This window comes from Ranitomeya variabilis, chromosome 3 (assembly GCF_051348905.1).
Source record: "Ranitomeya variabilis isolate aRanVar5 chromosome 3, aRanVar5.hap1, whole genome shotgun sequence".
NCBI lineage: Eukaryota > Metazoa > Chordata > Amphibia > Anura > Dendrobatidae > Ranitomeya > Ranitomeya variabilis.
Window position 1 is genome coordinate 544,348,120 of NC_135234.1, and position 23,396 is coordinate 544,371,515.

General features: G+C 42.9%; 1 protein-coding gene across 21 annotated transcripts in view; it reads left to right on the plus strand.

The window, feature by feature from the left end:
- DOCK9 (dedicator of cytokinesis 9) overlaps positions 1-23,396 on the plus strand; it is a 310,144-nt gene that overhangs the window by 260,777 nt on the left and 25,971 nt on the right. For all 21 annotated transcript variants that reach the window (XM_077297092.1, XM_077297094.1, XM_077297097.1 and 18 more), the window contains 6 exons: positions 2,260-2,442; positions 3,131-3,244; positions 4,783-4,998; positions 12,410-12,467; positions 14,229-14,335; positions 21,889-22,011. In XM_077297092.1, the coding sequence (XP_077153207.1) occupies positions 2,260-2,442; positions 3,131-3,244; positions 4,783-4,998; positions 12,410-12,467; positions 14,229-14,335; positions 21,889-22,011 (801 nt within the window). The remainder of the gene's footprint in view (positions 1-2,259; positions 2,443-3,130; positions 3,245-4,782; positions 4,999-12,409; positions 12,468-14,228; positions 14,336-21,888; positions 22,012-23,396) is intronic.

Sequence of the window (23,396 nt, forward strand, 5' to 3'; positions counted from 1 at the left end):
GTCACCGCTGTGCTCTGCTTTACTGCCGGCGCTGACACATTCAGTGCAGGAAGCTCTGAGCAGCAGCGCGTAACCCTGTGGACGCCGGGGGACGTGACAGACATCAGAATGTGAGTATGTAGTGGTTTTTTTTTTACTTTTACAATGGTAACCAGGGTAAATATCGGGTTACTAAGCGCGGCCCTGCACTTAGTAACCCGATGTTTACCCTGGTTACCCGGATGCTGCAGGGGGACTTCGGCATCGTTGAAGACAGTTTCAACGATGCCGAAGTCGTTCCCCTGATCGTTGGTCACTGGAGAGCTGTCTGTGTGACAGCTCCCCAGCGACCACACAGCGACTTACCAATGATCACGGCCAGGTCGTATCGCTGGTCGTGATCGTTGGAAAGTCGTTTAGTGTAACGGTACCTTAACTCAAAACTGAAAATAAAGATTGAACAACAAACACAGGACAGATTTCATCAACCAAGGTATCATTGTAATCAGTATAACGGCGCCGACTTGACACTGTGTGTAGGTTACTGTGCACAATCCTGCTGACCGGTTCTCTTGAAATTTCATTTCAGTTTAGAATTATCAGATTTTCAGGATTGTCATATTCCAGGCTGAGTAATTGTGTATGTAATATTTGAAAAAATATGTACATGATCTTTGGTCTTAGATTTAATATTTATACATTAACTATGCAACAACATCATGCAAGTAATTGACACATGAATTCCATTATTGCAACACATGTAAAAAATGGGAGGTACATAGGTAAAGGGACCCTGTCATTAGATTCATTCTACCCGAACTACAAACAAAATGCTGCCTGTGGTTTGGACAGCATGAATCTAGTGACGGGTACCTTTAGGCCACGTTCACACTTTGCGGTTTTTCCCGCGGATCCGCGGCGATTTTGATGCTGCGGGTCCGCAGCAGTTTCTATAGCGTTTACATTAACATGTAAACCCTATGGAAACCGCAAACCGCAGTGCACATGCTGCGGGAAAAAACGCGCAGAAACGCAGCGGTTTAAAACCCGCAGCATGTCACTTTTGTGCAGAATCGCTGCGATTCTGCACCCATAGGAAAGCATTGAACCGCTTACTTCCCGCATGGGGCTGTGCCCACGATGCGGGAAGTAAGCGGCTAATGTGCGGTTGCTACCCGGGGTGGAGGAGAGGAGACTCTCCTCCAGGCCCTGGGAAGCATAAATAGTGTAAAAAAAAAAAAAAAGAATTAAAATAAAAAATGATGCTATACTCACCTCTCAGCGCTGCACGCGGCCGCCCGGTCTCAGTTGCTGTGCGAGCAGGACCTGCGGTGATGTCGCGGTCACATGACCGTGATGACGCCACGGTCACATGACCGTGACGCCATGAAGGTCCTTCTCGGCACAGCATCTTTGGAACCAGAGCGCCGCATGCAGGGCCGAGGAGATCCGGACATCAGAGGGTGAGTATAACCTTGTTTTATTATTTTTACCATTACTATTGATGCTGCATATTGCTGCATATGCAGCATCAATAGTATAGGAGTAATCCCGCAGCGGAAACCGCGGAACAAACCGCGATAAATCTGCAGGGATAACCGCAGCGGTTTTGCCCTGCAGATTTATCAATTCCGCTGCGGGAGAACCCGCAGAGGGAGGCCGCAAAGTGTGAACGTGGCCTTAATATTTTTGATTAAGGACTCATGCAGGAGACCATATTTTTGGTCTGAGTGTGATCCAACCAAACATCAGATCACACCTGGACCAATGTTATTTTATGGGGCCATGCACATGTTAATTTTTTTTCCCTTGGGCCAAGGAATAAAATCTCACAAGCGCAAGTTGCATCCGTAAATTGGATTGCAATCAGCCATGCAAGTCAATGAGTCCGTGGAAAAAGTGCTGTCCGATTTCCACAGACTGATGGAATGGATAAAATGGGGACTTCTTTTTTTTTTTTGCATCTTCTCTGCATCCGAGAAAATCAGATCACACTATGATCATACTGTGACTAGCATAATCATCTGGATTCTCTTGGATGAGAGAAAATACGGTCCTGTGACCCTAAGCCTAATAAAAGTGCATAAGACATCCACCAGTGACAAGGTGACCTAATAGACAGACTCTAGCACTCTTTCCTCTCTATACCCAACAACAAATGAACCGGTAAAGAAAACCGCCTTGTCCTATGTTTCCTCCATAAATCCAGTTTTTTTATGGATCCTATACACTGACATATTTTTAATGTGCTCCATTATAAATATTTTTTTATCCTCTCAGTTTCCATCGACGTTTTACGAAGGAAGAGCCGATATGTGTGCGGCATTGTGTTACGAAATACTTAAGTGCTGTAATTCCAAGCTAAGCTCCATCCGAACGGACTCCTCTCAGCTCCTGTATTTCTTAATGAGAAATAACTTTGATTACACTGGAAAGAAATCTTTTGTCAGAACTCATCTACAGGTGAATAAAGTGTGACTTGTATGAATCAAATGTTGGCAGTAAAGCAGAAACATGGAAAATAATGTCTTAGTGGTAAAATCACATTTTAATCATCCATTCATTATGTGCATGTGACTTGTCAGAGACACATAATACAGCTGCATTTTAATGTCCATATTGCAGACACCCAGGGCTTGACTACAACCAAACCAAATGGAGATCATGATCACCCGGTCCATAAAAGCAGCCGGCATGTCTCACGTGTAGTGTAGGTCATCTTGATGGCCTACCCAAACTTGCCTGGGATTTTCCCACTTTTTCAATTTTTTACTTTTTATTTATTTATGTAGCCCATATAATTTTATTTTTGTACATCCACGAGAAACCCTTTTAAGAAACCCAAGATGACCCTTAGGTTGTCTCCGGCATTGTTCCTGACTTCTCTATATACTTAGGAGTCAAGAAAAGGTGGACCAAGTGGCTTACAATATATTTGTGAAGCCTTGTCCTTCAGCATGATTATTCATTGGTTTTGTCGTATTCAGTCCTTATACTGGATCTCTCATATAAAAATCTCCCATCTTGGGCAGGTTTTTGTGATGCTTAGAATCAAATATCGTATATTGGTAATAACTTATCTTAGTTCCACCCTAACTTAATGTAGATTCCAGCTTTTAGAGTTTGTTCGTATTATGTCCACAAATTCCAGGTGATCATATCTGTAAGCCAGTTAATAGCCGATGTGGTCGGAATAGGAGGCACAAGATTCCAGCAGTCCCTGTCTATAATCAACAACTGTGCAAACAGTGACCGCCTTATTAAGGTGAGTGAATCGGGGTGCAGTAAAAAGGAAATTGGAAAGAATTTGTTAGAATTATACAACTGTGGCAATGGCGTTACACTGCGGACTTAAAAAGCCTAAGTGATTAAAGTTACCACCATTAGAGGGAGCTCAGTGTCTAGTGTACTCATTTGTCTTGTGTTTTATTTGAATGTTTTTAATGTAAATGTGAAAATAAATAAGGTTATGAATATATATTCGAAATCGGAGGAGCACATTAGTAGGATAAAGTGCAAAATGAGTGGCGATGTGTCAGTCCACAGTGTAAACCTTTCTCAAGTATATGTAAACTATACATGTACACTAGAGACAGATTCACAATATATCTGTATGTGTGTGTGATATTGTAGGAGTCACACTCTTGGTAGGCATTAGGCCTTAGGGTAGCGTTCACATAGGCAATTCAGTTTTTGTCCAAACACGTGCAGTTTTTATTGCTTTCACGTTGCCCAGCATCAAAACAGTCATAAACCGAAATCCCTAGTCTTGTCCAGGCGCTAACTAAACAGAACAGACCCTGGCTACACATTCATGGCTGATCTAACCCCAGCTTAGTCCAACAAAACGTTTTGTCTGGTCACGCACCAGTAGCAAACTCAACTCAGCTCAACATCCAGCAAACTGGCACTCCCTCAGGAGACTGACACACCATGATGCTACTTTCTGATTCCGCATCTTACTTATGGTTTTGTAGCCCATGCCAGCTTCGTGCAGGTCCATGATCTTGTCCCTGACATCATTAGAAAGCTCTTCGGTCTTGCCCATGTTGTAGAGGTTAGAGTCTGACTGATTAATTGAGTCTGTGGACAGGAGTCTTTTATAAAGGTGACTATGTAAGACAGCTGTCTTTAATGCAGGTAACGAGTTGATTAGTCTAACTGGTCTGTAGGAGCCAGAACTCTTAGGCCATGTTTACACGCTGTGGATTCCATTGCGGAATTTTTGATAAATCCGCAGTGCAAAACCGCTGCGGTTTTTACTGCGGATTTCTCACGGTTTTTATTGCGGTTTGCGCTGCAGGTTTTCACCTGCAGTTTCCTATTGGAGCAGGTGAAAAACCGCTGCGGATTCCGCACAAAGAATTGACATGCTGCGGAAAATAAACCGCTGCGTTTCAGCGTGTTTTTTTCCACAGCATGTGCACTGCGGATTTCATTTCCCATAGCTTTACATGGTACTGTAAATGCATGGGAAACTGCTGTGGATCCGCAGCTCCGGAAACGCTGCGGATCCGCAGCAAAATCCGCAGTGTGTGCACATACCCTTAATGGTTGGTAGGGGACCAAATACTTATTTCTCACTGCAAAATGCAAATTTATATAATTTACACAATGTGATTTTCTGGATTTTATTTTTGATATTCTATCTCTCAAAGTTAAAATTAACCTACCCTTAAAATTATAGACTGTTCATGTCTTTGTCAGAGGTCAAACTTACAAAATCAGCAAGGGTTCATATACTTATTTCCCCCACTGTATATGTCAGTATTATGTAATCATACACATTGGGTCTTCTTCCAGCATACAACATTCTCTTCTGATGTCAAAGATCTGACCAAAAGAATCCGCACAGTACTTATGGCGACAGCCCAGATGAAGGAGCATGAGAATGATCCAGAAATGCTTGTTGACCTGCAGTACAGTTTGGCCAAGTCTTATGCCAGCACGCCAGAGCTAAGGAAAACTTGGCTTGACAGCATGGCCAGGATTCATGTCAAACACGGAGACTTGTCAGAGGTATGAAGGTTTCTGGGTTGATTTTTTTTTTGTGAGACTAAAATAGTCTTTTTTATTAGTTTCTTTACTATTCACAGCTGCATAACATATATAATTGTGGTAATTAGATCATCTATTTAACCCCTTTCTGCCATTGGACGTACTATTCCGTCCATGTGGGGTGGGCCCTACTTCCCAAGGATGGAATAGTACGTCCAGAGCGATCAGCCGCGCTCACGGGGGGGGGAGCGCGGCCGATCACGGCTGGGTATCAGCTGACTATCGCAGCTGACATCCGGCACTATGTGCCAGGAGCGGTCACGGACCGCCCCGGTACATTAACCCCCGGCACACTGCGATCAAACATGATCGTAGTGTTCCGGCGGTATAGAAAAGCATCGCGCAGGGAGGGGGCTCCCCGAGACGATCGGTGCAAGGCGATGTGCTCACCTTGTACCGAGCGTCTCCTCCCTGCAAGCCCCGGATCCAAAATGGCCGCGGGGCTGCATACGGGTCCTGCAGGGAGGTGGCTTCACAGCGCCTGCTCAGAGCAGGCGCCGGGAAGCCTCCAGCAGTGCATGTCAGATCGCTGATCAGCGATCTGTCACTATACATGATGTCCCCCCCCCCCCCCCTGGGACAATGTAAAAAAGTTAAAAAAATATATATATATTTAGATGTGTTAAAAAAAAAAAAAATTCCTAAATAAATAATAAAAAAGAAAATATTGTTCCAATAAATACATTCCTTTATCTAAATTTAAAAAAAAAACAATAAAAGTACACATATTTAGTATTGCCACGTCCATAACGACCCGACCTATAAAACTGTCCCACTAGTTCACTAGTCCCTTCAGTGAACACCGTGAAAAAAAAAAAAAAGGCAAGAAACAACACTTTATTATCATACCGCCGAACAAAAATAATTTTTATCGTATAAAAGGGCCAAAACATAAAAAAAGATAAATGAGGTATCGCTGTAATCGTACTGACCCGAAGAATAAAACTGCTTTATCTATTTTGCCAGACGCGGGAAGGTATAAACACCCCCCCCCCCCCCAAAAGAAATTCATGAATAGCTAGTTTTCTGTCATTCTGCCTCACAAAAATCGGAATAAAAAGCGATCAAAAAACGTCACGTGCCCGAAAATGTTACCAATAAAAACGTCAACTCGTCCCGCAAAAAAACAAGACCTCGCATGACTCTGTGGACCAAAATATGGAAAAATTATAGTTCTCAAAATGTGGTAACGCAAAAAACATTTTTTGCAGTAAAAAGCGTCTTTTAGTGTGTGACGGCTGCCAATCAAAAATCTTCTAGATAACCCACTATAAATAGTAAATCAAACCCCCCCTTCATCACCCCCTTAGTTAGGGAAAAATTAAAAAGTAAAATATATTTATTTCCATTTTCCGGCTAGGGTTAGGGCTAGGGTTACGGCTAGGGTTAGGGTTGGGGCTAGGGTTAGGGCTACAGTTAGGGTTGGGGCTAAAGTTAGGGTTGGGGTTTGGATTACATTTATGGTTGGGATTAGGGTTAGGGGTATGTCAGGGTTAGGGGTGTGGTTAGGGTTACTGTTGAGATTAGGGTAAGGGGTGTGTTTGGATTAGGGTTTCAGTTATAATTGGGGGGTTTCCACTGTTTAGGCACATCAGGGGCTCTCCAAACGCGACAAGGCGTCCGATCTCAATTCCGGCTAATTCTGCGTTGAAAAAGTAAAACAGTGCTCCTTCCCTTCCGAGCTCTCCCGTGCCCCCAAACAGGGGTTTACCCCAACATATGGGGTATCGGCGTACTCAGGACACATTGGACAACAACTTTTGGGGTCCAATTTCTCCTGTTACCCATGGGAAAATACAAAACTGGGGGCTAAAAAATAATTTTTGTGGAAAAAAAAAAGGATTTTTTTATTTTCACGGCTCTGCGTTATAAACTGTAGTGAAACACTTGGGGGTTCAAAGTTCTCAGAACACATCTAGATAAGTTCCTTGGGGTGTCTAGTTTCCAATATGGGGTCACTTCTGGGGGGGTTTCTACGGTTTAGGTACATTAGGCGCTCTGCAAACGCAATGTGACGCCTGCAGACTAATCCATCTAAGTCTGCATTCCAAATGGCGCTCCTTCCCTTCCGAGCTCTCCCATATGCCAAAACGGTGGTTCCCCCTCACATATGGGGTATCAGCGTACTCAGGACAAATCGGACAACAACTTTTGGGGTCCAATTTCTCCTGTTACCCTTGGGAAAATACAAAACTGGGGGCTAAAAAATAATTTTTGTGGGAAAAAAAAGAATTTTCACGGCTCTGCGTTATAAAATGTAGTGAAATACTTGGGGGTTCAAAGCTCTCACAACACATCTAGATGAGTTCCTTAGGGAGTCTACTTTCCAAAATGGTGTCACTTGTGGGGGGTTTCAATGTTTAGGCACATCAGGGGCTCTCCAAACGCAAAAAAAAAAAACACACAAGAGGAAAAACCTCCACTATACTAAACAAAAAAACACCAGAACACAGGCAGAGATGCTTACCTGTTCAGGGCCTCCAACAATTGCACTAACCAGGGTGCACCAGGCCCAAGTAGAGATAGCAAATAAACAGGTGCAAATAATACTAATGCAGCCAACCTACAATCAGGAATTGGCCGCTTGGAGCACCGTGCAAAAAATAGTCTGTATGTGGCACGTTCACACAGGAATGCAAAGTATATGGTACAAAGCCTATTAATGACGCCATATGTATAGCGGGCTAACCATGATGCATCCTGTGTGAACAGAGGCCACAGTGTACAGAGCCATCCCTGAACAGGTAAGCATCTCTGCCTGTGTTCTGGTGTTTTTTTGCTCTCCAAACGCAACATGGTGTCCCATCTCAATTCCAGTCAATTTTGCATTAAAAAGTCAAACGGCGCTCCTTCCCTTCCGAGCTCTCCCTTGCGCAAACAGTGGTTTACCCCCACATATGGGGTATCAGCGTACTCTGGACAAATTGTACAACAACTTTTGGAGTCCAATTTCTTCTCTTACCCTTGGGAAAATAAAAAATTGGGGGCGAAAAGATCATTTTTGTGAAAAAATATGATTTTTTACTTTTTACGGCTCTGCATTATAAACTTCTGTGAATCCCTTAATGGGTCAAAGTGCTCACCACACATCTAGATAAGTTCCTTAGGGGGTCTACTTTCCAAAATGGTGTCACTTGTGGGGGGGTTTCAATGTTTAGGCACATCAGGGGCTCTCCAAACGCAACATGGCGTCCCATCTCAATTCCAGTCAATTTTGCATTGAAAAGTCAAATGGCGCTCCTTCACTTCCGAGCTCTGCCATGCGCCCAAACAGTGGTTTACCCCCTCATATGGGGTATCGGCGTACTCAGGACAAATTGTACCACAACTTTTGGGGTCCATTTTCTCCTGTTACCATTGGTTAAATAAAACAAATTGGAGCTGAAGTAAATTTTTTGTGTAAAAAAGTTTGTTCATTTTTATTTAAACATTCCAAAAATTCATGTGAAACACCTGAAGGGTTAATAAACTTCTTGAATGTGGTTTTGTGCACCTTGAGGGGTGCAGGTTTTAGAATGGTGTCACACTTGGGTATTTTCTATCATATAGACCCCTCAAAATGACTTCAAATGAGATGTGGTCCCTAAAAAAAAAAGGTTTTGTAAAAATGAGAAATTGCTGGCCAACTTTTAACCCTTATAACTCCCTAACAAAAAAAAAATTTGGTTCCAAAATTGTGCTGATGTAAAGTAGACATGTGGGAAATGTTACTTATTAAGTATTTTGTGTGACATATCTCTGTGATTTAATTGTATAAAAATTCAAAGTTGGAAAATTGCAAAATTTTCAAAATTTTTGCCACATTTCCGTTTTTTTTACAAATAAATGCAGGTAATATCAAATAAATTTTACCACTATCATGAAGTACAATATGTCATGAGAAAACAATTTCAGAATCGCTGGGATCCGTTGAAGCGTTCCAGAGTTATAACCTCATAAAGGGACAGTGGTCAGAATTGTAAAAATTGGCCAGATCATTAATGTGCAAACCACCCTTGGGGGTAAAGGGGTTAAAGCTTCACACCACAACTAGCTTGTATGACATTTTGATTTGGTATGCTATAAATGTCTGCTTGGTGGGCATCTGACCACTGGAACTGCCACTAATCCACAGAATAAGGCTGCCTGGTCTAAGAAATTACACATCACAAATATATGGTATAGGAAGTTGGCGCACTATAAATATTAAACAGGTTTCTCTCTCTGTCCCTATACAATTTTCAGCACTCCCATAGAAATGAATAGTGAGGACAGTGCAAACAGTATTCTCTCCTTTTTATGAGTGATACTAAGGAAAGCGAACCAGAGAAACATGGTGCTCCCTAGTGCAAGTTCAGGATGGGTTTGCAATCCCAGGCTAGTACCATCCCACCAGAGCCTCCCATCTTAGCCACTCACAACCCTTCCAGGTAAACATATGGTGTAGGTCTGAGAACAAGAGGAACCAGCTGCAGAAGCCACTGCCTTTGTGATGTCTGGGAATATATTCCATAAATGTCTGATAGATACAAGACTCAATGCTAAGATCCACCTTCTACAAGATCTCAAGAGTGAGGTCCCACTTCATCCTTTCATAGGAATGGAGAAAAATCCCGAGCATTGGGCACTACTGGTTGGGAAATTCAAGAGAGAGTATAACGTGGATCCAGTGGAGTTTTAGTATAATGGGTATTTTAATTTTAAAATGTTCCTCAAAAGTACAAAAAAAAAAAAGGAAAAAAAAAACAAAAAAAAACAACATAAAATTAGAGGTATAATGTCCATCGTCGGACTGGTGTTTTCATTATGAAACGTATTGCATGGACTTTAAACTTCTATTTTTTGTCTGATTGTTGTTTTTCTATACTTTTGAGTAACATTTCAACAATAAAATACCCATCAAATTTACACCCCACTGGATTCACTTAATATTCCATCTGGATTTTTAACCAGTACAGTTCAGACCTCTTTAATGCAGCCATTTGGTAAATTCAAAAAAGTTCCTTTTTTTTCTCATTAATGTACACTCTGCACCCCATCTTGACTGAAAAAAAACAGAAATGTAGAAATTTTTGCAAATTTAATAAAAAATAAAATATCACATGGTCATAAGTATTCAGACCTTTAGCTCAGACACTAATATTTAAGTCATATACTGTCCATTTCCTTGTGATCCTCCTTGAGATGGCTCTACTCCTTCATTGGAGGCCAGCTGTGTTTAATTAAACTGATAGGACTTGATTTGAAAAGGCACACACCTGTCTATATAAGACCTCACAGTTCACAGTGCATGCAGACCAAATGAGAATCATGAGGTCAAAGGAACTGGCCAAGGAGCTCAGAGACAGAATTGTGACAAGGCACAGATCTGGTCAACGTTACAACAGAATTTCTGCAGTACTCAAGGTTCCTAAGAACACAGTGGCCTAATCCTTAAAGGGAATCTGTCACCTCAAAAATTCAAAAATCGTATGTGAGCTAAGGCCACCGGCATCAGGGGCTTATCTACAGCATTCTGTAATGTTGTAGATAAGCCCCCGATGTAACTTGAAAGGTAAGAAAAACAGGTTATATTATACTCACCCAGGGGCGGTCCCACTGCGGTCCGGTCCGATGGGTGTCGCAGTCCGGGTCCGGCACCTCCGATCTTCATGCCATGACGTCCTCTTCTTGTCTTCCTGCCGGCGCAGGCGTACTTTGTCTGCCCTGTTGAGGGCAGTGTAAAGTACTGCAGTGCGCAGGCCCCGGGAAAGGTCAGAGAGGCCTGGCAACTGCGCACTGCAGTACTTTGCTCTGCCCTCAACAGGGCAGACAAAGTACGCCTGATCCAGAGCCGCGGCAGGAAGACAAGAAGAGGAGATCATCACATGAAGATAGGATGACCCGAATTCTGTAGATAAGCCCCTGATGCCGGTGGCCTTAGCTCATATGCGATTTTTGGGGTGACAGACTCCCTTTAAATGGAAGAAGTTTGGGACCGCCAGAAGTCTTCCTTGACCTGGGCGTCCAGCCAAACTGAGCAAATGTGGGAGAAGAGCCTTTTTTGAGAGAGGTAAAGAAGAACCCCAAGATCACTGTGGCTGAGCTCTAGAGATGCAGTAGGGAGTTGGGAGAAAGTTCCACACAGTCAACTATTATTGCAGCCCTCCACCAGTTGGGCCTTTATGGCAGAGTGGCCCGACAGAAGCCTCTCCTCAGTGCAAGACATATGAAAGCCTGCATAGAGTAAGAATAAGATTCTCTGGTCTGATGAGACGAAGATAGACCTTTTTGGTGATAATTCTAAGCGGTATGTGTGGAGTAAACCAGGCACTGCTCATCACCTGCCCAATACAATCCCAACAGTGAATCATGGTGGTGGTAGCATTATGCTATGGGGGTGTTTTTCAGCTGCTTGGACAGGACGACTGGTTGTCATTGAAGAAAACATGAATGCGACCAAGTACAGAGATATCTTGGATGAAAACCTCTTCCAGAGTGCTCTGGAGCTCTGATTTGGCCCAAGGTTCACCTTTCAACAAGACAATGACTCGAAGCACACAGGTAAAATAACAAAGGAGTGGCTTCGGAACTACTCTGTGACCATTCTTGACTGGCCCAGCCAGAGTCCTGATCTAAACCCAATTGAGCATCCTTGGAGAGACCTGAAAATGGCTGTCCACCAACGTTCAGCATCCAACCTGACGGAACCGGAGAGGATTCTCAAATCCGAGTGTGAAAAACTTGTTGCATCATTCCCAAGAAGACTTATAGCTGTACTAGCTCAAAAGGGTGCATCTACTCAATACTGAGCAAAAGGTTCTGAATACTTTTGACCATGTGATATTTCAGTTTTTCTTTTTTATTTGCAAAAAATTCTACATTTCTGTTTTTTTTCAGTCAAGATGGGGTGCAGAGTGTACATTAATGAGAAAAAATGAACTTTTTTTAAATTTACCAAATGGCTACAGTGAAACAAAGAGTGAAACATTTAAAAGGGTCTGAATACTTTCCGTACCCACTGTACATGGCTCCATGTTATTCTCCAGACTTCATTCTTATGAGAGCATGAATCGGAGCAGTGTTCTCGAGCTATATGTGGGTCCTAGACTTGCATCTATCAGACATTTATTACATTTCCTATTAATATGCTATAAATGTCCCAGTTGTGATAACACCTTTAATTATGGAAGAAAACCTTTGTTTTTTGTCATAAGTAAATGGGTTGTAATTTCCCTGTGTAGGTATAGGTTATGGTACAATATCCGAGCATGGCTGTGGCACTGGTCACTGTGATCATTTACCTTTGTCTTGCCTATGGATGAAAGTATGGTACATACATACTGTGTAGTGTTTTATTGGTTCCTTTAGTTCTGTGCTCCGTACTCTAAGTGCGTAATGTCTTGTCCCGCAGGCTGCAATGTGCTATGTACACGTGGCTGCTCTGGTGGCTGAATATCTCATGAGGAAAGGTGAGTGCAGTATCAGTCATATGAGCCCTTCTCTCTTATCTCTGTGCATTTATCATTTGGGCTTCATCCAGTCAACACCAATAACAATATAAAGGTTTGGTAATAAATTACAGAAGGCTGTACACAAATTCCACTCTTTGCTCATAATTTCTAACTTGGCCAGTCATCAGTTTAGCATCACCTCCTTCCTATTGGCATACTTTTTCTAATTCTGTTATGGTCTATAATATATGATGGTAAGAAATGTTATATGAACACTGTTCCATTGTTACTTTTATACTCTGTTTTCAAGAGACAACATATAGAAGTAATCCTCTCCCATAGACAGGGCATCGAAATAACCCTTTCCCTTTGACAACCCAAAGAAGTATTCTTCTCCCATTGACAAGCTATGGGATATTTTTACTTTACACGCCTGGTGTCTGCACATTGCATAAGCTATGTGCCTAATGATAAATTCTATTAGGTGGATGGAAGTTGCAACACGTGCGTCATTGTAAATATCTCATGTAGTTACAGTACTATAAAAGAAAGTTAGAATACCAAAGTTCGTTCTAAATGCTGCGGTGAAAAAATCTCACTGTACTTCAAGGGGATATCAGCTTGGACAATCCAAGAATTAGCTGTTACATATGGAGAGTCAGGCAGTAAGTGTTCAGCTCCCCTGCAGTGCCACCACGTGAGAAATAAAGCACCACATAGTGACTCTAGAGATCAAGTCCTCCAGACTGCTTGAGATGATCATTGTAACCACTATATAGTCACATTCTGGTGTTTTTTTTATTTCACCACCTGTTAGGCCAAGTAATGTATGTTCCTTCTATGTAGTAAAATACTTAACAATTGCTGTCATCTGTGGTTTCCTGTGCTGCTTTGCTCCCTCTCTGCCATCTTGTGATGGCTGCTCTCACTGGCTGGAAATCGCTGCCTACCAATTTTTTTTCTCTTAATGTAAGTCTATGAGAGCGTTGCCCTGAGTCTCATAGACTTACACTGAGAAGTGACTTCCAGTCCACATGGCAAACACTGTAGTGATGCGAGTCACAGCTGCTGCCATGTGGTCCAGGAGAGAAGCCAAGGGGCCCTGGAGACAGCGACTGGTAAGTATTTTACTACGCACACAGAACATACCTAACTGATGTTGAGAGTGTAATGTTAAAGATAACCCATCACCATTCAAGTGTTGTGTGTTGCTTTTCTTGTACTTCCGCTGCTCCCGTAGGCCATTTTATGGTTTTGTTTTCTTTACTTGTCTTGGTATTGGATAGACATGTGACTGTTTATTTTGTGCTGATTTTTATGGCCTTCACCATGGAAGTGTGGCTCACTAGATTCTCTGGGGGCATCTTTAGACTACTTTGCATAACCCTCTTGGTAAAGACCATAAAAACCATCAAAATCTCCACATTTCGAGAACCGTTTTGCAGATTTAAAAAAAAACAAAGACCGGTATACTCGAGGAAGTAGCGGGAATAAAAGAAAAGCAAAAAGCTGTCCACTTCTGAACTGGTGACAGGTCATCCCCAACTTTGGCCAGGAGTTGAGGATCTGGAACAGGCAGCTCCCAATATATTGTCTAAGGATTACCTAATCAGGTGTATGAAAATGGGCTTTAAAAACTTGAAAATCCCTTTTAAAAGAGTTGTCCAATTTAGAAGAACTGTTTTGAAATACTGTATTCGGCTAGGACCTTGACCAACTTGTTATATTTTATATGAATCAATTGATCCAACATATCGTGCTAATCTTTGGTTTTCCCAGGAATGTTCAGACAGGGCTGCTCAACGTTTAGAGTGATCACTCCAAATATTGATGAGGAAGCTTCTATGATGGAAGATGTGGGGATGCAGGATGTCCATTTTAATGAGGTATGCTTATATATGTGAATTGGATGTTACATATCATTTCTGCTCATGTATTTCATTTCCCTAAAGATATATCATCATAGATGCATTGATATTCCAATCTATTCAGAGCTTTTTGCAATTAACACAGAGAAAATTAGGGTTATTCAAAGAAATATAAAGTCTTGCATTACATTTGGTATTTGAGTAAGCAAAAAAATACACATATAGTATACAAGAAAACTGACAAACCAGAAGTGGCAGGATCAAATTAGAAGCTTTGGTAATGCAAACTCAAGAGAAACCAGTGCGATACACCAAACTGGACAATGATGGCTCGTACAGCAAACACATAAACCATACATATGGGCACCTACAATAACCTTCTCTACTTGCTAACATTGTTTCATAACATCTGAGAATTCCCCTACTGTAATCTTGTCATTGCTCTGGAAGCTTTGATGTTATGGAGGCGTGATTTGGATGGAAATTCACACTTTTATTTTCTCCTGGAACGCAGTGTTTCCTATAATCATTTTCAGGATAATTATTTCTGCTTTGTATGGATATTTTTATCAGCACATGGTGCAGTAGAGACTCATTTTTGCAGGTTTTGCACATAACCTTTAATCACAAGGACATAATTTAGTAAATGTTTAACACATATCATAGGTCATCCAGATATTAAGTGTTTGATTAAAAATATAGTAGGATAATAAAGAAAATGACTAATTTAGTGAACAATTTCAACATTTTCAACACTTACCCCTTGGCATTTCCTGTAGTAATTGTCAGTCCTGAGCAAATACAATATATGAAATTGTTTTTAGTTTAGCAGGAACCGTACTATGTAAAAATGTCATAGTTTCATTGGTGGCTTATGTTTTTTGAGGGTCTGTGCCTTAAGTATTTTGTTTTACAGGAAACCCCTGCTCTTTCGGGGATTTTCAGTCCAGTGGGCGGTCCCATCACCTGTGCACACTTACAGGTACTTTTCATAAAATTAGAATATCATCAAAAAGATCATTTATTTCAGTTTTTCAGTACAAACAGAGTGATCTATTTCAAGTGTTTATTTCTGCTAATGCTATGGCTTACAGCTAATGAAAACCCAAAAGTCATTATCCCAGTATATTAGAATACTTTAGATCACCAGCTTAAAAAATGATTTTAAAATCTGAAATGTTGGCCTACTGAAATGTATGTTCAGTAAATGCACTCAATACTTGGTCTGGGCTCCATTTGCATCAGTTATTGCATCAATGCAGCGTTGCAGAGGTGATCAGCCTATGGCACTGCTGAGGTGCTATGGAAGCCCAGGTTGCTTTGATAGCAGCCTTCAGTTCGTCTGCATTATTGGGTCTGGTGTCTCTCATCTTCCTCTTGACCATACCCCATAGATTCTCTGTGGAGTTAAGGTAAGGCGAGTTTGCTGGCCAATAAAGCACAGTGATACTGTTGCTTTTAAACCAGGTATTAGTACTCTTGGCAGTGTGGACAGGTGTCAAGTCCTGATGGAGAATGAAATTTCCATCTCCACAAACCTTGTGGGCAGAGGGAAGCATGAAGTGCTCTAAAATTTCCTGGTAGATGGCTGAGCTGACTTTGGTCTTGATAAAACCCATGAGACCTACACCAGCAGATGACATGTCTCTCCAAACCATCATTGATTGTGGAACCTTCACAGTAGACCTCAAGCAGATTGGATTGTGTGCCTCTCCAGTCTTCCACCAGACTCTGCGACCTTGATTTCCAAATTAAATGCAAAATTTACTTTCATCTGATAACACCTTGGACCACTTAGCAACAGTCCAGTTCTTTTTCTCTTTGATCCAGGTAAGACTCCTCTGACGTTGTCTATTGGTCATGAGTGGCTTGACACAAGAAATGTGACACTTGAAGCAATGACTCAATGAAGTAGTCCACTTCTTATGAATCTCCCCCCAAATTTTTTAATGGCCTTTTCTTAACAATCCTTTCAAAGCTGTGGTTATCTCGGTTGCTTGTGCCCCTTTTTCTACCACACTTTTTCCTTCCATTAACCTTTCCATTAATATGCTTGGATACAGAACTCTGAGAACAGCCAGCTTCTTTAGCCATGAACTTTGTGGCTTACCCTCCTTGTGGCGTGTATCAATGACTGCCTTCTGGACATCTGTCAAGTCAGCAGTCTTCCCCATGATTGTGGAGCCTACTAAAACAGACTAAGGGACCTGTTTAAATGCGTAGAAAACCTTTGCAACTATTTTTCGGCATATTAGACGCACTTTTTCCCCAAAAAAATTGTGAGGAAAATGGGGGGTGCGTCTTATATGCGGAACGCAGGCTTACCGGCATTGTGGCGGCGACAGAGGTGCGGGCATGATGTGGCACGGTGAGCTGTATGGCGTGAGCAGGTCCCATCCATATTTGAGGTGAATCCGCGGCCCGGTATTGATGGAGAGCAGCAGCGCTGGTGAGTTACGGTATTTTCCGGTGGCGGCGGCCATCTTGCTGAGGCCGCGCGTGCGCAGATTCACTACTCTGCGTCCCAGGGCTTCAGGAAAATGGCCGCGGGAGGCCGCGCGTGCGCAGATGGAGATCGCGGCGGCCATTTTCCTGAAGCCCTGGGACGCAGAGTAGTGAATCTGCACACGCGCGGCCTCAGCAAGATGGCCACCAGAAAATACCGTAACTCACCAGCGCTGCTGGCCGGTGCAGGTACAGAACGCCGGGCGGGGGGAAGGTGGCCCGTTATTGTCCCATTGTTCCCCCGTGGCTCCTTTGTGTAGGGTAGGAGGGCGCACAGACATGGCCGGGACCGGGGAGGTGGCAGGACGCCGGGCCCCAGCAGCTGGCACAGCACGGTGTGCCTGAGAATGGAGGCATGTGCATTGCTGAGGCCGGCTCTGCTCCTCCGTGGCCTGTGTACACTGTGTGCTGTACATGGCTGCCCCCGAGCAGGTGGCATTCTCGGGCCAGCACCCACGCTGCAGCATTGTACGGCATGCGGAGGCATCTGCGTGACATGGTGGCACTGCCATAGGGCACAGGGCGAGGGTCCATGCAGGACTAGGGGGCATAGCTGCCAGTTACAGCTGGGTGGCAGACAAAACCCTCTTTCATGAGAGCCACCCATGCCCGGTGGGAATGACACAAGGATGTGTTGTTTGGGCTCATTCCCTGTCATTGCCCATCTGCAGTCTGTGTGCTGAGGGGGCTTCATCTCCCCCCTGGTGGGTGCGGGAGAATGTGCTGTCTCCACACCATCCCCACCATCAACAGTAAGGAGCAGGCTGACAACCGCGCCAGCCAGGCACAAGGGTTGTCAGCGGTGGAGTACCCAACATTGGCATATCACTGCAGAACTGGACGTTGCATTCTGGAGCCGTGGAAAGCTGGAGAATGTTTTCTGATTTTTTTAAATGCTTTTTAAACTTTAATTTCTGATCAGTTCATCTCTATAAAATCAAGACGTTGGCTGCACTCAAGTGGTGTTATGTGTGATCCATAGTGGCAATATGTGTGATCGATAGTGACATTATGTGTGATGGATATTGGTGTTATGTGTGATCAATAGTGGCATTATGTTTGATCCATAGTGGCATTATGTGTGATCCATAGGGGCGTTATGTGTGATGGATAGTGGCGTTATGTGTGATCCATAGGGGCATTATGTGTGATCATCCCACCGCACCTCAGCATCACCTCACCTCTGCCACCACCATGCCTCCTGTGACCCTGCTCTGCCACTGCCTGCCCTCAGGTAAGAGATCTTAAATTCGGACAATAAGACGGACCCCATCTTATAAAAAAATCTTTTTTTCTGCATTTTTCACCCCAAATTTGGGGTGCGTCTTATAGGACAGTGCGTCTTATATGCCGAAAAATACGGTAATTATTCTAATTTACTGAGATAGTGACTTTTGGGTTTTCGTTGGCTGCAAGCCATAATCATCAACATTAACAGAAATAAACACTTGAAATAGATAACTCTATTTGTAATGACTGTATATAATTATGAGTTTCACTTTTTGTATCGAAGAACTGAAATAAATTAACTTTTTGATATTCTAATTTTGTGAGAAGCACCTGTATACAGAGAAAGCTGTCAGTCACTGATAGAACCATCCATGGACCGAAATACCAGAAAGAGCAGAGGCTAAAATGGTTAAAACACAGGTTATAATGAATATTTACCAACAAAACTATATATCAATCTAATCAATGCCCCCTGCAGTATAACATTGTGTCTGCAGATTGGACTGCATTTTCATGACACATGTTCCATTTAAGCTAGTCCAGTTTGATCTTTCCTTTTTTATCAATGCCATAGTCCACCATCGAGTGATAGGTGTGGTCCAACCCACAAAGCCCTCAGCGATTAGTGAGCGCCTTGTTCCTTACATTACTATTCCAAATGCAGTGTTGCATCCTGACATGACCTAGTGCCCTTTATTTAGTTCTTCCTGGAGGCAATTATTCCTTCATGACATAGTTGACAGGTATTATTACTTTAGCCCCTTAGTAGTAGATTAGGGAGACAAAAAGCGCATATAGGGTCTTGTCCTCAGATTAAGTGCAGTTTTTTAACAGGGAGCTGCTCACCTTATGGTGTAAGGCAAAAGCATGTGCGTATCGGCTGCTGCAGATCCACGGGCCGCCCATGCGACCTTCTCAGAGACGTTGTGCAGGATAGTTTGTGGATTAAGTCCGCGCTGCCACAATAATACAGATTCAAATGTAATGAAAAGCTCTGGTGGTTTATTTGACGCGTTTCAAGGTCTATCTGACCTCTTCATCAGGAAAATACCACAAAGACATTACATTTGAATCTGTATTATTGTGGCAGCGCGGACTTAATCCACAAACTATCTGTTATGATCTGGTGGCCTAGGAGCAGCATGAGACGTACTCTGGAGAAGGTGGTACCTGTACTGACCGCAGACCCTGAACTTAACACCGCAACTAGAAGTAGCCGTGGAATGTACCTAACACTCCCTAGACATCTCGACACAGCCGGAGGACTAAATACCCCTAGAGATAGAAAAGGGAAAACTATCTTGCCTCAGAGAAAATCCCCAAAGGATAGACAGCCCCCCACAAATATTGACTGTGAGAGGAGAGGGAAATAACATACGCAGACTGAAATCAGGATTTAGCAAAGGAGGCCACTCTAGCTAAATAGAAAGGATAGGACAGAGTACTATGCGGTCAGTATTAAAACACTAAAAAATATCCACCACAGAAAATACAAAATCTCCACATCTAACTAAAGACATGGAGGGTATATCTGCATCTCCAGAGATACCAGCTTGGCTGAACAAATCCTTATGCAGACCTAGCTGGACAAGACAAAACATGGAAAAGAACTGAACAATAAAGCCCACAGCATGTGGACTGCAAAAAACCAAGCAAGAACTTATCTTTGTTGAAATGAACAGCAAAGCAAGAGAGACCAGGCAGGGATGTGCATCCTCCAGGAACAATGGACAACTGGCACTGACTAAAGGGTCAAGCAAGACTAAATAGCCCAGTCAGACTTGCAATAAGTGGACACACCTGATGAATGCAGCGATCCAAAGACAGCAGCGCTACCACTTATAACCACCGGAGGGAGCCCAAGAGCAGAACTCACAACACTATCCTGCACAACGTCTTTTAGCCCCTTAGTGACAGGCCTTTTTTAAGAAACAGCTGACGTGTCACTTTTTGTAGTAATAACTCTGGAATGCTTCAACATATCACATTGATTTTGAGAATGTTTTTATATACTGTATGATAATGGTAAATTTAGGTTGATATATTTTGTGTTTTTCTATATAAATATCAGAAATTTGACAAAAATTTTAAAAAGTTAGCAAATTTCAAATGATTATCCCTTTAATCTGGATAGTCATACCACACAAAAACACTAATTTATAACATTTCTTTCCCTCATGCCTGTTTTACATCAGCACCATTTGCAAAATTATGTTTTATTTAGTTAGTATTTTACAAGGTTTAAAGGGAATCTGTCAACTCATTTTGCCGCTATAAGCTGCGGCCACCGCCATCAGGGGCTTATCTACAGCATTCTGTAATGCTGTAGATAAGCCCCCGATGTAACCTGAAAGATAAGAAAAAAAGTTAGATTATACTCACCTAGGGGCGGTCCCGGTTCAGTTTGGGTCCGATGGGCGCCGCAGGTCCAGATCCGGTGCCTCCCATCTTCATGTGATGACGTCCTCTTCCTTGCTTCTGTTGCGGCTCCTGCGCAGGCGTACTGATTTGCCCTGTTGAGGACAGCGCAAAGTACTGCAGGCGCCGGGCCTCCCTGACCTTTCTCGGCACCTGCGCACTGCAGTACTTTGCTCTGCCCTCAACAGAGTAAATCAGTACGCCTGCGCAGGAGCCGCGAGAGAAGCAAGGAAGAGGACGTCATCGCATGAAGATGCCCATCGGACCCCGACCACACCAGACCGCCCCTGGGTGAGTATAATCTATCTTGTTTTTCTTTTCTTTCAGGTTACATCGGGGCTTATCTACAGCATTTCAGAATGTTGTAGATAAGCCCCTAATGGCGGTGACCGCAGTTTATATGCGAAAAATTAGGTGATAGTTAGGCTATGTGCACACGTAGGAAAAGAGGTGCAGAATGTTCTGCACAAAATCCGCATCTCCTGGCAGAATCCGCAGCTGCGGATTTACCGTGGTTTTTATGCTGACTTTGTGCGGAATTGTTGCGGATTTTCAGCGGTTTTTGCCTCTGCGGAATTTTAACATGGAGGGGTGCAGAAACGCTGCAGATCCGCACAAAAGAAGTGACATGCACTTCTTTGAAATCCGCAGCAATTCCGCACTGATTTTTCCGCACCATCTGCACAGCTTTTTTTTTTTTTTTCTGCCATTGAATAACATTATACTGTACATCACAGTGCGGATCTGCAGCGTTTCTGCGTGGAAAAATCCACTGCGGATCCGCAGCAAATCCGCATCGTGTGCACGTAGCCATACCCTTTAAAAATGTAGCAGTCATTTTTCGTTTTTTTAAGGAAATTTACAAAACTTATTGTTATAGGGACCTGTTCAGTTCTGAAGTGACTTTGGGGGTCCTATATATTGGAAATCCCCAAAAGTGATACGGTAGTTTATTAACACTTGAGGTGCTTTTCAGGAATTAATACAAAGTGACATGACAAGAATGAAAAACTTTATTTTTACCACCAAAATTTTGATAACTTCTGAACATATCACTATAGGCAGCAGACTCTAAGGCTGTTATTTGAGCATGAACTGGCATTGCAAACATCAGGACCATACGATCAATATCTCAGGGTGCAAATGGAGTTAAAGAAGGAGCTTCCGCATTCTGTTAACCATTTACATGCTGTAGTCACTATTGATAGCAGTATCTAAAGGGTTAAATGCCCATGGTTGGTACCAACACTGGCTGATTCTGCAAGATTTCAGCTATAGTGTACAGCTGACAGCTGCTGGATTGTCACTCTTCGGGAAATGCTAGTGTTGTATATTGCAGGTCAGTAACAAGACATATTGATGGTCATTAAGAGGTTAAAATCATATGTCAATGAGTAATATGTCTACTTTTCTTGTAGGATGTTTTAATGGAGCTTCTTGAGCAATGTGCTGATGGCCTGTGGAAAGCAGAGCGTTATGAGCTGATTGCAGATATTTACAAACTCATTATTCCCATTTATGAAAAGCGGAGAGATTTCGAGGTAATTTATAGCTCCGTTATAATTCAGTGAATTACTACTGCATACTGAGTGCATAATAGTGTCTTATCTCATGGACAATGGGTCAGTAATATACACTGCTCAAAAAAATAAATGGAACACTAAAATCCCACATCCTAGATATCATTGAATGAAATATTCCAGTTGTAAATCTTTATTCATTACATAGTGGAATGTGTCGAGAACAATAAAACCTAAAAATTATCAGCGTAAATCACAAATAATATCCCACGGAGGTCTGGAGTTTGAATGATGCTCAAAATCAAAGTGGAAAATGAAGTTACAGGCTGATCCAACTTCAGTGGAAATGCCTCTAGACAAGGAAATGGTGCTCAGTAGTGTGTGTGGCCTCCACGTGTCTGTATGATCTCCCTACAGCACCTGGGCATGCTCCTGATGAGGCAGCGGATGGTCTCCTGAGGGATCTCTTCCCAGACCTGGACTAAAGCATCCTCCAATCCTGGACAGTCTGTGGAGCAACGTGACGTTGGTGGATGGTGCGAGACATGATGTCCCAGATGTGTTCAGTCGGATTCAGGTCTGGAGAACGGGCGGGCCAGTCCATAGCTGCAATGCCTTCATCTTGCAGGAACTGCTGACACACTCCAGCCACATGAGGTCTGGCATTGTCCTGCATTAGGAGGAACCCAGGGCCAACCGCACCAGCATATGGTCTCACAAGGGGTCTGAGGATCTCATCTTGGTACCTAATGGCAGTCAGGCTACCTCTGGAGAGCACTGTTATGATCCTAGTGGCAAGGATCGCAGGTCGGACTAGCTAAGTAACTGAAAAGACTACTAGCTCTGGGGAAGTGGTAACTAGATTGACCGCAACCTGATCCTATCCGCAAACAACTATAGGCAGCCGTGGAACGTTGCCTAAAATTCCTAGACGTCTCTTCACGGCCTGAGAAACTGACTATTCCTGGAGGGAAAGAAAGTCCTCTCTTGCCTCAGTGGAATCACCCCAAAGATATAGAATAGCCCCCCACAAATATTAACGGTGAGTTAAGGGGAAAGCACAAACGCAGAGATGAAATCAGATTTAGCAAATGAGGCCCGCTAATACTAGATAGCAGAAAATAGGAAGGGATCTGTGCGGTCAATAAAAAACCCTATTCAAAATATCCACGCAGAGATTGCTCGAGCCCCCGCACCAACTAACGGTGCGGGGGAAGCAACTCCGTACCCCAGAGCTTACCAGCAAAACGAAATCACATATTAGCAAGCTGGACTAGACTCATCATACACAGAAATCATATTGCAGGCAGATGAGCAAAAAATATTCAAACAGAACTTAGCTTATCCTGAAGAGGCAGAAAACGAGATAATCAGAAGTAATCAGAATAGCACTGAATACATTGACA